General features: G+C 36.7%; 5 protein-coding genes across 5 annotated transcripts; 1 reads left to right on the top strand and 4 right to left on the bottom strand.

Moving 5' to 3' along the window:
- Window positions 1-479: 479 nt before the first annotated feature.
- L201_000235 (oxoglutarate dehydrogenase (succinyl-transferring), E1 component) lies at window positions 480-3,860 on the top strand (the record flags this gene model as incomplete). Its single annotated transcript, XM_066216038.1, has 6 exons — window positions 480-658; window positions 736-943; window positions 997-1,249; window positions 1,302-3,141; window positions 3,207-3,267; window positions 3,339-3,860. The coding sequence occupies 6 exons, from the start codon at window positions 480-482 to the stop codon at window positions 3,858-3,860; spliced, it is 3,063 nt and encodes a 1,020-aa protein (XP_066072135.1).
- Window positions 3,861-4,560: 700 nt separating this feature from the next.
- Window positions 4,561-5,202, bottom strand: L201_000234 (uncharacterized protein; the record flags this gene model as incomplete). The annotated part of the gene is made up of 3 exons (XM_066216037.1): window positions 4,561-4,635; window positions 4,733-4,832; window positions 4,964-5,202. 3 exons carry the CDS (start codon window positions 5,200-5,202, stop codon window positions 4,561-4,563), a joined length of 414 nt encoding a protein of 137 aa, XP_066072134.1.
- A 1,172-nt stretch (window positions 5,203-6,374) lies between these two features.
- Window positions 6,375-9,216, bottom strand: L201_000233 (uncharacterized protein; the record flags this gene model as incomplete). Its single annotated transcript, XM_066216036.1, has 8 exons — window positions 6,375-6,835; window positions 6,911-7,248; window positions 7,328-7,428; window positions 7,500-7,584; window positions 7,652-7,783; window positions 7,891-8,219; window positions 8,317-8,409; window positions 8,524-9,216. The coding sequence occupies 8 exons, from the start codon at window positions 9,214-9,216 to the stop codon at window positions 6,375-6,377; spliced, it is 2,232 nt and encodes a 743-aa protein (XP_066072133.1).
- A 408-nt stretch (window positions 9,217-9,624) lies between these two features.
- On the bottom strand, window positions 9,625-11,154 carry L201_000232 (uncharacterized protein; the record flags this gene model as incomplete). The annotated part of the gene is made up of 7 exons (XM_066216035.1): window positions 9,625-9,833; window positions 9,898-10,043; window positions 10,121-10,183; window positions 10,260-10,417; window positions 10,526-10,616; window positions 10,770-10,908; window positions 11,094-11,154. The coding sequence occupies 7 exons, from the start codon at window positions 11,152-11,154 to the stop codon at window positions 9,625-9,627; spliced, it is 867 nt and encodes a 288-aa protein (XP_066072132.1).
- A 1,199-nt stretch (window positions 11,155-12,353) lies between these two features.
- On the bottom strand, window positions 12,354-15,264 carry L201_000231 (uncharacterized protein; the record flags this gene model as incomplete). The annotated part of the gene is made up of 14 exons (XM_066216034.1): window positions 12,354-12,471; window positions 12,534-12,603; window positions 12,683-12,785; window positions 12,851-12,877; window positions 12,942-12,985; window positions 13,060-13,262; window positions 13,343-13,574; window positions 13,644-13,974; window positions 14,033-14,176; window positions 14,261-14,454; window positions 14,522-14,718; window positions 14,794-14,896; window positions 14,982-15,044; window positions 15,117-15,264. 14 exons carry the CDS (start codon window positions 15,262-15,264, stop codon window positions 12,354-12,356), a joined length of 1,977 nt encoding a protein of 658 aa, XP_066072131.1.
- Window positions 15,265-15,470: the final 206 nt, after the last annotated feature.

Raw genomic sequence — 15,470 nt, 5'->3', positions numbered from 1 at the left:
CATGAACAAATCAAGTAATAAGGCTTTTCCACCAAACATATATACGCGTATGTCCACGCATATGGCAGTTGTTTGGTGGTACCCCTTCCGTCATGACGATCTATCGAGTTACGTAGTTGCACAATTACGGCTATGCTTTGCAAAGTATGGGATTTAGGAATACCCAATACCCGCGGCAGTTGAATTGGTGAAATTGAAACTGTCGGTCCTCATCGCCGAAAAAACGGGAGAAGAGGATTATCACGTGACTTTAGGCTGTTCCGCCCCCGCATAAAACTCAAAACATTCTATTAGTCTATTACTGTTTGGCTGCGTGTCTACACTGTAGTATAGTAACTCACACACACTAACTGGTCTTCTTCTACATCCTCATTCAGATCATTGTTGTTGTAGCTTCTTAGCTAATTCTCTTAAGCTTACTATTCAACTTGCTTTGTTTGACGGTACTCATCTATCGTCAATCACGTTCATCTTTCAAAATGTTACGAACAATACCGAAAAACATACATTTAAAATCTCTCTCTACACCTAGAGCTCTTTCAATCGCTCGACCTTCTTCATCGTGTTTATCCCAGAAACGAAATTACGCCACTGAAGCTGAAGCACCAAGCAAAAATGACTTGTTTGCCAATGGTGGTAACACTTACTATACTGAGGAGTGAGTAACGAGAAGTCATTGTTATCGCCGCTCTGAACAAAAGAACGAGAAAACTGACAATATATATTTGTTTATAGGATGTACCGACTGTGGAAACAAGATCCAAAATCAGTTCACGCTTCTTGGGCTGTATACTTCTCTAGCCTTGACAAAGGCATTCCATCATCTTCCGCTTTCAGTCCACCACCTGGTTTCATCGGTGCTGCAAGTGGAGTACCCACAGCTGCTGATGGTTCCCCTAAAATGAGTGTTGAAGGTGGTGGAGACGTCACAGATTATCTTAAAGTGAGTGTTAAATAGATGATATGTTTGCGCGTATACTGATTATTGTACTCTAGGTACAACTCCTTATTCGAGCTTATCAAGTTCGAGGTCATCACATTGCCAACCTTGATCCCCTTCACATCCAAGCTGCTGACCTTGATAGTCGTGTACCACCAGAATTGAAACTCGACTACTATGGCTGGACAGAAGCAGATTTAAAGAAAGAATTCAAACTTGGTGATGGTATTCTTCCTCGATTCAAGGGAGCAGTAAACAATGATAAATTGACTTTAGGTCAAATCGTTGACGAGTTAAAGCGAATGTACTGTAAGTTGTATTTGGCCCCATTGATTTGTGACAATGCTAAGCCGTTTTGTAGGTACCCACGTCGGTTTACAATACGTTCACATTGTTGACAGAGGACAATGTGATTGGTTAAGAGAAAGAGTTGAAATTCCTGAACAATGGAAATACTCCACCGAAGAAAAACGAATGATTCTTGATCGATTAATGTGGTCAGAACTTTTCGAGAAATTCATTGCATCAAAATACCCTAACGAAAAGAGATTCGGCTTAGAAGGTTGTGAATCTTTAATTCCTGGTATGAAAGCTCTGATCGATCGATCAGTCGATTCCGGTGTCAAATCAATCGTTATGGGTATGCCTCATAGAGGTAGACTTAACGTTCTCGGTAACGTTATTAGAAAACCAATTGAAGCCATCTTGAATGAATTTGCCAACACTGATAAAGATGATACTGGTGGTGGTGATGTTAAATACCACTTGGGTGCCAACTACGTTCGACCAACACCAAGTGGAAAGAAAGTTTCCCTTTCCCTCGTTGCCAACCCTTCTCACTTAGAAGCTGAAGATCCAGTCGTTCTCGGTAAAACCAGAGCTATTCAACATTTCGAAGGTGATGAAGGTACCGGAGATTCTGCTATGGGTGTCTTACTCCACGGTGATGCCGCTTTCGCCGGTCAAGGTGTCGTCTACGAAACAACCGGTATGCAAGGTCTCCCCAACTACGGTACAGGTGGTACAGTCCACTTAATCGTCAACAATCAAATTGGTTTCACTACCGACCCTCGATTCTCTCGATCAACTCCCTACCCATCAGATATCGCCAAGTCCATTGATGCTCCTATCTTCCACGTCAATGGTGACGATGTAGAAGCTGTCAACTACGTTTGTACTATCGCTGCCGATTGGAGAGCTAAATTCAAGAAGGATGTCGTAGTAGACATTGTCTGTTACAGAAGATACGGTCACAACGAAACCGATCAACCTTCATTTACTCAACCTAAAATGTACAAAGCCATCCAAAAACAACCCACCGTTTTATCCATCTACACCGATAAATTAATTAAAGAAGGTACTTTCACTGAAAAAGAAATCGATGAACACAGACAATGGGTTTGGGGTATGTTAGAAAAGGCTTACGATGGATCTAAAGATTACAAACCATCACCTAGAGAATGGCTTTCATCATCATGGGAAGGTTTCCCAACACCTAAGGAACTTGCCGAAAACGTTCTTCCTCACTTACCAACTGGTGCAGAAGAAGAAACTCTCAAGAAGATTGGAGAAGTTATTTCATCTTTCCCAGAAGGTTTCACACCGCACAAGAACCTTGCAAGAATCATTGCTACAAGAGGACGATCAGTATCTGATGGTAAAAACATTGATTGGTCAACTGCCGAAGCTTTAGCCATCGGTACATTATGTTTAGAAGGAACACATGTTAGAATTTCAGGTCAAGATGTTGAGAGAGGTACATTCTCTCAAAGACATGCAGTCATACACGATCAAGAAAATGAACAAACTTATCAACCATTAAAACATTTAGGTAGTGAACAAGGTTCATTCACTGTATGTAATTCACATTTATCTGAATTTGGTACTTTAGGTTTCGAATTAGGTTATTCATTAGTTTCACCAAACTCATTAACAATTTGGGAAGCTCAATTCGGTGATTTCGCAAATAATGCTCAATGTATTATTGATCAATTCATTGCTTCAGGTGAAAGAAAATGGTTACAAAGAACTGGTTTAGTACTCTCTTTACCTCATGGTTATGATGGTCAAGGTCCAGAACACTCTTCAGGTAGAATTGAAAGATTCTTACAATTATGTGATGATGAACCAAGAATCTACCCATCGGAAGACAAATTGAATAGACAACATCAAGATTGTAACATGCAAATTGTATATCCAACGTGAGTTGCTTTTACTTGCTATTGTGACCCTGCGACTATTCACTGATGTTGAATATCTCTCTTAGTACACCTGCAAACTACTTCCATGTTTTGAGACGACAGAATAAGAGAGAATTCCGAAAACCTGTAAGTTTTTGTCATCAGTCATTCCAGACGCGGAATAAAACGTACTGATACTTCATACGCGATTGATTTAGCTTGTCATCTTCTTCTCTAAATCCCTCTTACGACATCCATTAGCACGATCATCATTAGAAGAAATGACTGGTGAAACAACATTCCAAAGATACTTACCTGATCCTCATCCAGAGAATTTAGTTGAACCATCTAAGATCAGAAGACACATATTATGTTCTGGACAAGTATACTTCCAATTATTGAAAGAACGTGAAGATAAAGGATTAAATGATGTTGCAATTTCAAGATTGGAACAATTATCACCATTACCATATGATTTATTAACACCACATTTAGATAAATATCCAAATGCTGATTTAGTTTGGGCTCAAGAGGAACCTTTGAATAATGGTCCATGGACATATGTTCAACCTAGATTAATCACTGCACTGAAACAAACCGAAAACCATCAAGGAAAAGTACCTATCTACGCAGGTAGAAAACCTTCTTCTTCAGTTGCTACAGGTAATAAAAACGCTCACAAAAAAGAAATTGAAATGATTAACGAAATGGCTTTCTCAAAAACTGAAGAAGCTCCATAAATTGATACATCGCTTTGATCTCTCTTTGTGATGAAGTTAGGGTTGGTAGTGGTGTCAGAGGAGATGATGGATGATTTTAGGTGTTCGAGAACTATAGCCAAGTTGGAAGGAATTGTGGAAAGTCAAACACGATTAGGTGGACGGTAGTATAAAAATCATTTGTAATAACATTAATTCTCAATTACTCTCAAATATGATCTAACGGACATATTGCCATGCAAATCCAATGAAAAACATATAAAAATGCATTTGATCAATTCTAATATAAATTACATTCTGCTTTTATCCAATTGAGTCTGCATATCGTTATCATCACTACTACAGATTTTTGAGTATACTAACAACGTTAATGTATATTTATATACTTTATATATTGCTGTCTGATATGAGCAGTATCTTAAAAGAGCTCTATCTATGTCTTTTAAGAAGCTGCTCAACGACGCTTACATGTGATTTCATCTGAAACATATGTATACATGCATGGAAATGTATGGATGGAAAGTGTCCTTCTATCGCTACATAAAGTTATGAGGTAAGATTGATTGATTCATTATGACGGAAATAATATACAGTATATGGACGTATTATAGCAGGAAAAGGTCATTATAGGTTAATTGGAATGTCCATCTCAGAAAGTTTGTTGAGCAAATCATTTCAGGTGCAGATCCCAATTATTTGATGAATGATGATAATATCTTGCCTATTTTCTGGTTCTAGCGTTGGAAACAAGATTAATGGTTTGGTTGAAATAGTTGATACCAGTAGCACCGGATGCCTATATGAAATATTCCCAAGATATATTTGAAGTTGTTAGTAATTTGACTAACTGATTGATAGTGACAAATAATATAAATATCAAACTAAAAACTCACTCCGACTAAATATGGTACAGCAGCTTTAAAAACGTATTCACCAACAGTTGTATTGGGTAATGGAACTGAATAAGTTGTATTACCAAGTGTATTGTTACCGCTACAAACAGATATACAAGCCAAAAGGTTAGATCAGCTTGAAAGAACTCCTTTTCTTCCATTCATAACTTATTTATGTATAGGAAAGGGCAATAAGGTTAATCCATACGATCCGATCTGATACAAACTTACTATAAATTTTGATAACCTAATTCTTGACCAATACATTCATCACAATCTTCACCTGATCTTTGTAAACCCCAAATTATACCAAAATCATCCCAATTTTGGATATAACTATGTGATGAAACAATTACAGTAACATTATCACCTGATAAATAATTTGATTCTTCAATTGTAATTTCAGATATTTTAGCTGAAACTAATAATGATAACGATGTTAAGAAAGCTAATGTTGAAAAGAATTTCATCTTGATTGCGATTGTTTATTGAATTTGAAATAATAGAAATAAGAAATATAGGTTGAAGGTTGATTATAAATATGTTAAATAGTAGAATTGTTGAGAAGGATTCTAAAAATAATGCTTCACAATTTATGTAACTATGTTTGTTGAATAGTAAAAGAAAAGAAAAGAAACGAAACAAAGTGGATAAATCAGTGCTTTATATATCTATTCATTCTCCACAACAGAATTTTATTCGCAATGTGAAGAAATCAGTAACTTGGTATCCTTTCTACCTCGTTGCTTCCTTTACCCTACTATCCTTCCGCATCGTCAAGTTACCTTATGCATTCACCTTCTCATCGCGCATAAAGACTATCCTTCGATGGAATCAGATATACACAGAAATACACATTTGGAATTCATCAATCATCTTGTTACACTCCACTTTCGAGACTCATGACGCATCCTTCCTCGTAACAATTTGATGATATAGCACAGCTATAAGGAATAAATCTCAGAGTCCGAACGCAATCAATTTTTAGTCTACTACTTAAATATTCCGGTGAAACAGCACTCTTTCGAAACTAAAATTGCGGATTGAACGGACACAGGTTTTATCGTATTTTTCATGTGACCTGCTTGTCTAAGGTTAAGGAAGAAGTTAATAAGATTCTTATCGGCAAATACACGTCATAGCGTAATGAGACCCTGCCTTTTACGAGTCATCGAAGGTTATAACCGAAACCTGCTCATGATAACGAGAGCCCATCTCTAGGATGGTGATCACATATAAAGCAAGACGGGGATTCCGATAATTGGGTTCGCGAAAAGCATAGCATTGATACAAACTGAGAGCGGGATTCCGTAAATTGATGTTCATGCCTATTTTGAGATGACAGGGTTTCTGGAAACAGTACAACAAGAGCAATCAAGATACTATATCTATTATTAGCAACCTTGAAATTGAGGCAATTTCACTTTGGTAGCTGGTAATTCAAATGTAATGAGATGAGGTATTCAGGTTGACCTGATTGATTTAACATGAGATTGCTTGATCATATGCCTAGCACCAGAAAGATAATGCATACACATGATAAATTGAGACAGAAGAAGAAGAGCAAGAAATCCAATGACATTTCACATAAACCAGAATGTTTCACCTCAAACTACTCATCAGCAATGACGGAAGATCCTTTTTACAACTCTCCAATTTTTTCAGCCAACATATTAGCACCTTTTCTAACAGATTTTTCAATTTGTTCTTTTACACCTTTTTTAGTTAAGATTGATTTTAATTCTTTGTATTCTCTTTGATTTTCAGTCGAGTTTTTAAGTGATTCAATCAATTCAACCATTACAAATGGTGCATTTCCTTTACATATTCTAATTACATTATCTTCACCTCCGACTGATTCAGATGATATAGATTGATATATTGATTTAGAGAATTTTGATGATAATTCTGAATCTGGTATAGATAATGATTTAGTTTGATTGTTGTAATGTCCACCGGATAATAAAGTTTTATAAGTTCTTATTGAATGTGATAAATCTAAAGGATGATTGGTGGAATTATCTGGATTTGGTTCAACAGGTGCAGGATCAGGATAAGCTATTTCTAATGCTCTAGACAACGTTGATATAGCTCCTGATTTATCTATATAATTACAAATTAACGAAATGATCAGCTGTTGTTCATCGCTATTGTTTGTCAATCGAAATATCTACTTACCACCTTGAGCATATAACAAAGTCTCCTGAACAACCATACCAGCTCCAGGGTCTCTAACCATTTCATCACCTTTTTCTTCTATTGCTTTTAATAAACCTTCAGATGCATATCCAAGTAATTCTTTTCTTCTCACATCTGTATCTTTTTTACTTGTTCCTAAATCTTTAGCTGATTGTGCTGATGTAGCCAAAGAAGAGATTGTTGAAGGTATGAAATGTTTGGTTGATGTTGGAGTTAATAAATAAAGTAATACTCTTCTACCTTGTTTATCAAATGCTAAAGTTGTTGCGAGATCCACGACATCCGATACGAAAGCTTTACCCATAAGTTTGGTATCGCTAAAAAGTAGAAAACAGGTAATCATTAGCGTCACTCCTCGATAAAAGGAAATAAAACTTGGAAAGTCGTGTCACTTACTCAACACAATCGAAAGCGGTGAACAATACCATTTGAGCATCACCATCTTTACATAAAGCTTCTACGTGCTTTCGGAGCGGTTGTAAGATTTGTTTTCGATCCTGTAGTGACAAAATTAACGAGTTAAGTATCCAGAACAAGGATTCGAATCAAATTCAGCTAGACGACTTACTTTAGCATTACATCTGACTATCAACTCCCTTACAACAGCTGAACCATCTTTGGTGTGTACAATTTCTGGGAAACTTTCAGCTCCGCTATTAAAATGAACAATCAGGTCAGAACGAGTGATTAATTGTCACGTTGAAGCATTGATACACTTACGCTGCCAATAACTCGTGCATTTTCTTGTCAGCTGCTTCTTTATCCAGGAATTTGAAAATGCAAGTAACGTATTCAAGTACTAGACGATGAAAGATAGATTGAGCCAAAGCTTGTTTTTGAGTCGCATTGAAGCTGTTTTGTAAAAGCAAAAGGAATAAAATGTGATCAGCCAATTAATGCAAAAGCTATCATGAAAAAAAAAAGCAAGAATTGGGAACAAAAGAGTCGGTTTAACTTACACATCCAAAATAGTTTTTTCAATACCATCTAAAATTCTTTCTCTACCTTTACCATCATTACCAATATCTTCTAAGAAATTTTCTAAAGTTTGAACTTGATCTTGATTTTGACCTTGTTTAGTTACACCATCGAAAACTTTTAATTCTCTTGGATAAAATCCTCTAACTAATAATTTTCTTTCTTTTGATGATGAATATAAATCATAAAAATCTGATAAAGGCGTTACAGCATTTGAATGATTTAATAAATTTAATAAATTTGGTGTTAATTTTGGTATTAATAATGGTCTTATTGATGGACAATATCTAATTAATTTTGACATTAAGAACTATATGTAGTCGAGTTGGGAGATTAGCTTTCTATCAAATCGGTATTGAAGTGCAATGTTTTATGAGTCAATATAGATATTTGTATACGAAGCTTACCTTGGAATACTTTGATTCCATCATATCTTTCCATCTAGGTTCCAATTCCATTGCTACACCTGTTCTTTCTTCTTTACCACCGAATTTGATTATCTATAAAGATGAAGTAGAAAACATAGTCAGTTTTGAGGTATATCCAGTTTAAGTATAATTACACAAGATCTTATATATGATTGTTCCAACTAATCAATTAGGTTTGATACTCACAGTTTGCAAGATTCTAGTACCTTTATGATTTCTTGAAATTTCATTAATTCTACCTTTTGTTGATTGATATAATTCTTGAATTGATTTTTTTTTATCATCTTTTGATAAATCTGATCTCCTCGCATTTTCCCATAAAGGTAATAAAGTTTCTTGTAATAATGTAAATGAAGGTAATAAAGTTTTTCTATGTGGTTGTTGTGCATGTAATGCTGCTTTTTCAGCTTTACTTAATTTTGGTCTTTTTTCTTCTATAGTACCATCATCACCATTGGCGTTACCAGCTTTTTCTAATGCTTTATCACCCATTATTTGATCTTCATCACCTTCATTATCAGAATAATAATCTCCTCCTTCTTGCTCATCTTCGTCATCCTCATCCATACTTATATCTTCATCTTCATCTTCAACATCTTCTTCACCACCACCAAGTGTAATTGGTTTTTTACGTTTCTTTATATCTTCTTCCCTTTCTCTTGGTACAGATCTACTCTTGCTGTTATTGCTTTTAGACTTTCCACCATTACTGTTATTGTTATTGTTATTATTTGGTTTCCCACCTTTTCCATTACTGAATGAATTTGGTTTACCTGATGGTTTACCATTATTGGATTTTGAAAATTTTGATTTACCCGATGGAGCTGAATTTGATCCATCTGGAGCAGATCTTTTCTTGTTGAATTGTTTGGATGACATCTTTGCTGAGTTGTGGAGTCTGTAGCTGTCAGCTCAGATCAAGATGAAAGCAGATAATTTGATTGACCGTTGTATGAGCAATTGACCAAAGTTTGCCTCTTCGTAAAACGTCTCTTGTAACGAAAACAAAATTCAGAAATCTCAAAAATCTTGAAACTTGCAATCAGGAACACATGTCCACGTGGTCACATATGCAGACTCAGACTTTAATTAAGTTCCCCGTTATCTGTGAGTTATGTGTAGGTATGCATAGCAGTGATGCACCGGACAATAACTGCATACACATTATAGTTACAATACAATATACTCGAGGTAAGGAAAATCCGTATATATAGGAACAAAGCGCGCTAACATTACGATAAGATCTATGTTGAGGTAAGACGATCAAGAACAGAAATAACAAAAAATTCATTTATCAGTAATGGAGAGATGGGATGGAAGCAGTAAAAGAACTTGACTTACAGCTAACAGAACAACCGCCACTACAATAACTAAGATAACTAACAGACATGCCATTCTCCTTCCAGCTTTACGTTGATAATCGTGTGCGGTAGTCAATTCTTCTGCTGCTGATGATGTATCTCTTGCGACCGAAGTTACATTTGATTCGATATTATCTATATTTGTGGGAATACTAAATCAGCGCTTGCAATACCGACTGCTAGGCTCAAGTTGACTTACCGATCAATCCACCTTGTTCTACTACCATAGTACCTAAATCTCTGAATATGTCATTCAGTTCATGTATACCACTTTCGATTTCCCTAATTTCAGCTTCACGTTCTGCTATCAAAGTTTCCTGGAAATCAAGTTCTTGAGGTGATACCCTATACCACAAAGGAAAGATTAGTACTGTGGAATGAAATCTTATGAACACAATTGATAGTTTGAATTGCGGACTTACTGCTGGACCTGCTGCTGAGCCTGAACCTGCTCCAATTCAACAGAACTTCTAGGTTCATCATGACTACATATTAGAGACACTATAATCAGCCTCATATTGTGTCAAGCGAGATTGAGATATCATGGCGCAAATCACTTACCTCTCTTCAGACTCTTCAACCAATTTGTCTACTCTTCTTTTCTGACTTTCAACAAAACTCCTTTGTCTTTCAGCTGATTGACGTGAAACTTTCTGAAAAGACGTAATAGCGTTACCAAATTCTTTCGATAGTTTATTCTGTATTGGTTTACGGGATGCCTAGAGTAATTAGAGGTATGAATTCAGCTTATAATCTGCTTCAGAGGGATGGAAACATTACAATAGCCCACAAGAGTAACGGCAAAGTCATCGGTAATAGAAGCTCACGTGTTCTCCTCCAGCTGGATAAGCAGCTAATTTCTTTACATCATCTGTTGATTTCTTTACCATCTCTCTTGTAGCTTCTGTCAATTTATGTCTGGTCAGATGAGAAGAAAAGCAACATTGTTAGTCCTTGTTGTTCGTCAACGAATAGTCAAGCCATTGATTTTGAATTTTCTCCTTAAGCTAATCACCGGTATCAAATTTCGTCACAGTATTTTATGATTCACATATAGGATAATACACTCACAGACTTGTTCTTAATGCGGGTCCATCACCATTCCCACCTAATTTATCGACAGCTTTCTGTATACCTTGAACATTACTTTGTATCTTAAATATCTGAATTGATACTGAATCTTTCAGGGCAGTAAACGTAGCATCTTGATCTGTTCAATCAATCGAGGAAGGAAGAGCGATCCAATTGGACGTCGACCAGGTGCGGTATGTGAGACATGTGATATTCAAATGAAGTCAGACAGATAAATTTTGAGTTATTGATTTTTAGCAGAAGGGAAGGAAGGGATAAGGGATAATTAGCGATGTTATCATGCGGTGTGAAAATCAGACATACCAGGCGCATTACCTCTCAGCAAAGGCTGACTTTGACCTCTTTCCAAATCGTTAAAACTCATTTCTGCTTGATGTTCCAAGTACTCACTCCAAGGATGATTGCCTCAAGTATAGATAAGACACAGAAATCAAAGGTGGCAAGATAGAGATAGGAGGTGAGGATAGAAACACAAAGCAGTCATAGCGTTTTACATTGTTGACGAGCGGTGATGATGAGGAAAGCGGTGATCGCCGCCAGCCAGGAGAACATTAATATTAATTACTTAGATAAGACAGTACGAGTACGATGAACGCGACGGTTTTCAGCTGTTCGTAACTTCAAAAGGATTTCACCATGTAAATCTGATCCATCTTTCAAGCGTCAGCTCTTTGATATGGTTATCAAGGAGAAAGGTTAAGATCGTTCAACAAAATGAATAAAGCAACAATTGAAGGAGTTGAAGAGATTCGTAAAGTCACATTCGAACCACCACCAATAAGATCATATTCCAGTATTGAACTATATCTCTTTTCATTTATAATGTTCTTGATTTCGATCACATCTTGCTTCTTGGGTATATCATTCATCTATTGTCCTTCTGACGTAAGTTGATATAATTCTTCTAGTGCCACATATTGTTATACATTCGTAAGAACGATAAAGCCAAAGCTGATCAAAGCTTTTTATACAGATTATACCTTTCATCAAACCTATATGTGAAGATAGTCATTATAAATATCTTCTTCCACTTTTGATCCCAGTAACGGCTTGGTTCTCCATCGCCAACTGGGTAGGATGGGAGTATTTCAAATACTCTTAATCGAGCGAAATGATCAAAGAGTGGATTAAACAAATATAGAGATGTGGGCACGCGACTTTATCGAGAAATCAACAAGCTGGAAAGTATCAACAGGTCTACACCTTTTGATTACTATGCCGAGCGGGTCGATTTAGGGCGTGATAGATCAGCCAATCAAGGTGGTACAGAGTTCAAGATAATGGACCGCCTAACTCCCACCAAGATCTAGATAAAAATTCATGCTGGCTCGAGCAGACAAGTGAGCAGCTGATTTTCCGTCCAATTTCGGTACAGCTTTCAGCTAACGAAGGGTTTTTTTTTCAGTATCAAAGAGCGATAGTTTGCAGTACGACCCAATGATATATGATCAGTGACTTGAAAAACTGAGTCTTCAGAGTGGATAAGTAGTAATAGAACAGAGTAGTACTGTAATGTGACATCTTCCTATGCATTTACTATGAACTCTGACATGATGTTTCTATCTATTCAACAGTTATACTTGACATGCTAATCTCCTCAAACGGTCTATCGTTCTTATCCACCCTGACTTCTTCTATATCAGTTATGACATCCAAACCTCCAATTGCCCGACCAAATACACTATTCCAGAACAACTCTATCAGCTTGATTTGCCGAAGGAGCTAGTGGGCGAGCTGACTTACGTATGTTTACCATCTAACCATTGACAAGGGACGGTTGTTATGAAGAACTGAGAACCGTTTGTACCGGGACCTATCGATAATACATTAAGCCTCAGTCAGCTTTCTTCAACGTGATACGGGACATTTGTGATTATTGACGTAAAACATACCTGCGTTAGCCATTGACAAAGTGAAAGGTCTATCGTGTCTTGCTTTAGTCGATATCTCATCTTCGAATGTACCTCCCCAGATTGATTCACCACCTGTACCGTCCTATTTGAATGGAAAGGCAAGTCAATTCTATGGTATTCTAGAGAAATATCGAAGTTTCAACTCACTCCTAATGGATCACCACCTTGAATCATCTGTTTTACGCAATACCGTCAGCTTCTTTGCAGAACCACAAATCTTTTCAGAAAGCGAACTTACGAATTTCTTGATGATACGATGGAATACCGTTCCATTATAATACCCTACAAATAACCGAATTGGCATTTAGCAATCCGATTAGCGCTCATACGGAGGATAGGAAATGAATGTGACTCACCATTTCTAGCATGAGTAACGAAATTTTCGACCGTTTTAGGTGCTATGTCAGGGAACAATTGCAATGTAATATCACCTTTAGTTGTATGTATAGTACATTTTGTTGCCGAAGCTCTTTGTTTTTCAGGTGCAGCCGGTACAGCAACAGTTTGTTCTTCTCTTGTTGGTCTTTCATTGAATACATCTCTTTCACCTTTGCTCTCTCTGTAGGATAACAAATGCAATCACAATATATATCAGTCAATTTGAAGCCTTTCGGATATAGGAGATAAATGACGACTCACTCTTTATCACTTTGGCCAAATAGATAGAATCTTTGTTTATGATATGCCGTAGCGAATAAGTGTGGATCCCTTGATCCTTTTTCTTGTAACAACGGGTTCGCTGATGCAGCCATTTGTACAGTTGTTAACCCTTTTTTAGCTGGGGCACCTTGATATAGAGATATATTCAAGAATCTAAGCGTTTCATCTTTACCTAAAACACGCGCTACTTTGTTTGTAACAGTATTGACAACTGATACAGAAATCCAGATTATTAGCTTCCTATATATATGTCATGTTAGATATAACCAAAATCACTTACCCTTAATACCTAACATAGTAGGATATAAAACGAAGTTTCCACTTTCATCCCAAACTGCATTAGCAGTTCTTAACATACCACCTGGACCACTTTCAGTTTTATCCAATTCTCTTTCAATTGCTAACCTTCTACCGAAATCCATATCATCTAATTTGAATACCGCTGTTCCTGCTTGTTGCATTTCCACAACAGCTGTCAAGGATTCATCATATGTACGTGTTAATTTTCCAGTTAAAAAATTGAATATATGTACTGATCTTGAAGGCAATGCTAATGTAACGAAATGTGAAGAATTAGGTGAAAATGTTAGAGATGTAGCTAGTGTTTTGGTCTAAGCAGAGGATCGGAATGTTAGCTCGGTTGTAATGTTCTAAGCAAAGCCAGCTAACCTTTTTGAAATGGAACAAATCCGTAGAAGACTTGTATTGCCATAGTCCGGGAACAGCGGGTAAGCCCCATGGTTCGCTCGGTTGCCAGTATTCTACAAAACCATCTTCATCGGCTGATACTACACAATCATATTTGGCAGTATACTAAGTTGTTTCAATTGACCATCAGTAAATGTTCTCCATCTGGAAAAACTACAGTTTTGTATGAGCTTTAACAAATATACTCACGACCATGAGATGCACAGGGGCTCTATGTATTTTGTCTAATGTATATAAAGGTGTTCCATCACCTCTACCATCATATATCCTTATTGTTGGTGATTTAGTATCAGATACAGCTAAAAGGGTTTGACCTGCTCCAGGTTCATGTATCCAACAACATGCTTTTGGTGTAAAAGGGAATTTTAAGATATTTATCATATCTACAACCCGTTGATAAATATCATCAGTCATTGATTATTAACGTTTACAGACTGGAAAGTAACTTACCAAAATTCACAACATCAAAAACTCTACCTTCACCACCTTCTGAAACAGTTGCAAACAATTTTCCATCATCACTTGCAGAAGTTCCCACGATAGTTTTTAGAGATGCTCTATAATGTTTAACGAATTCTATCCCTTGTTCTTGTTTTTTCCATAATTTCAAATGTCCATCGACAGAAGTTGTGATGACGAAATTCGTTCTATAGGATGAGAATAGTAGTTAACACACACATATATGTATATTTTCATGGGTTGGAATGGTATAGAGCACATACCTTGTCATAGTCACCGAATTTAATGGTTCTCTATGCATAAACGATTTATAATATCTATCCGTGTCTGGTAATGAAGCTAGGTATAACTTCTCATGAGGTAGTACTATAAAAAACAACACGAGATCAACATCAAGAACGTATTCTACTATCGATTGGTATATATTGAAAGTTAAATCACGAATACTTACCTGCTCTCTTCTTCTTTCTACCATTACTTATCACTACATCACCTCCTCCTCCAGGCATAGGACCTGTCGAACATACAAGCAGACGTTCAGCTACCATATTCGCTTCGTCCACATCAAATTGTAGCTTATACATACCTATTTCTTCATCTGATGAATCGTCTGCATCTGCATCAGGCATTTCAGGTACACCTTCATCTTGTTTATTTTGAAACTTTACTTCAGCTTCTGCTGATCCATTTCTTGCTCTTTTACCTAATGTTGAAGGTCCAGCATCTTCCGACATGTTGACTTGGTATTAGCGGTCTATATGACGAAAGGAAAGCCAATTGAATGTAATTTTATATAGGATGAGAAGGTGGACAAATAAATGCATGAGATATTATCGAGAACAACAAATATCATATAACCACTGCTAGACCTCGGACTTACATGAGAGAATCAGTGTCCCTGATTATATATCGCCTTGCATCATCTATCTTAGCAATGTCA

Source organism: Kwoniella dendrophila, chromosome 1, assembly GCF_036810415.1.
Source record: "Kwoniella dendrophila CBS 6074 chromosome 1, complete sequence".
NCBI classification, from domain to species: domain Eukaryota; kingdom Fungi; phylum Basidiomycota; class Tremellomycetes; order Tremellales; family Cryptococcaceae; genus Kwoniella; species Kwoniella dendrophila.
This window is presented reverse-complemented; position numbering and strand designations above follow the sequence as displayed.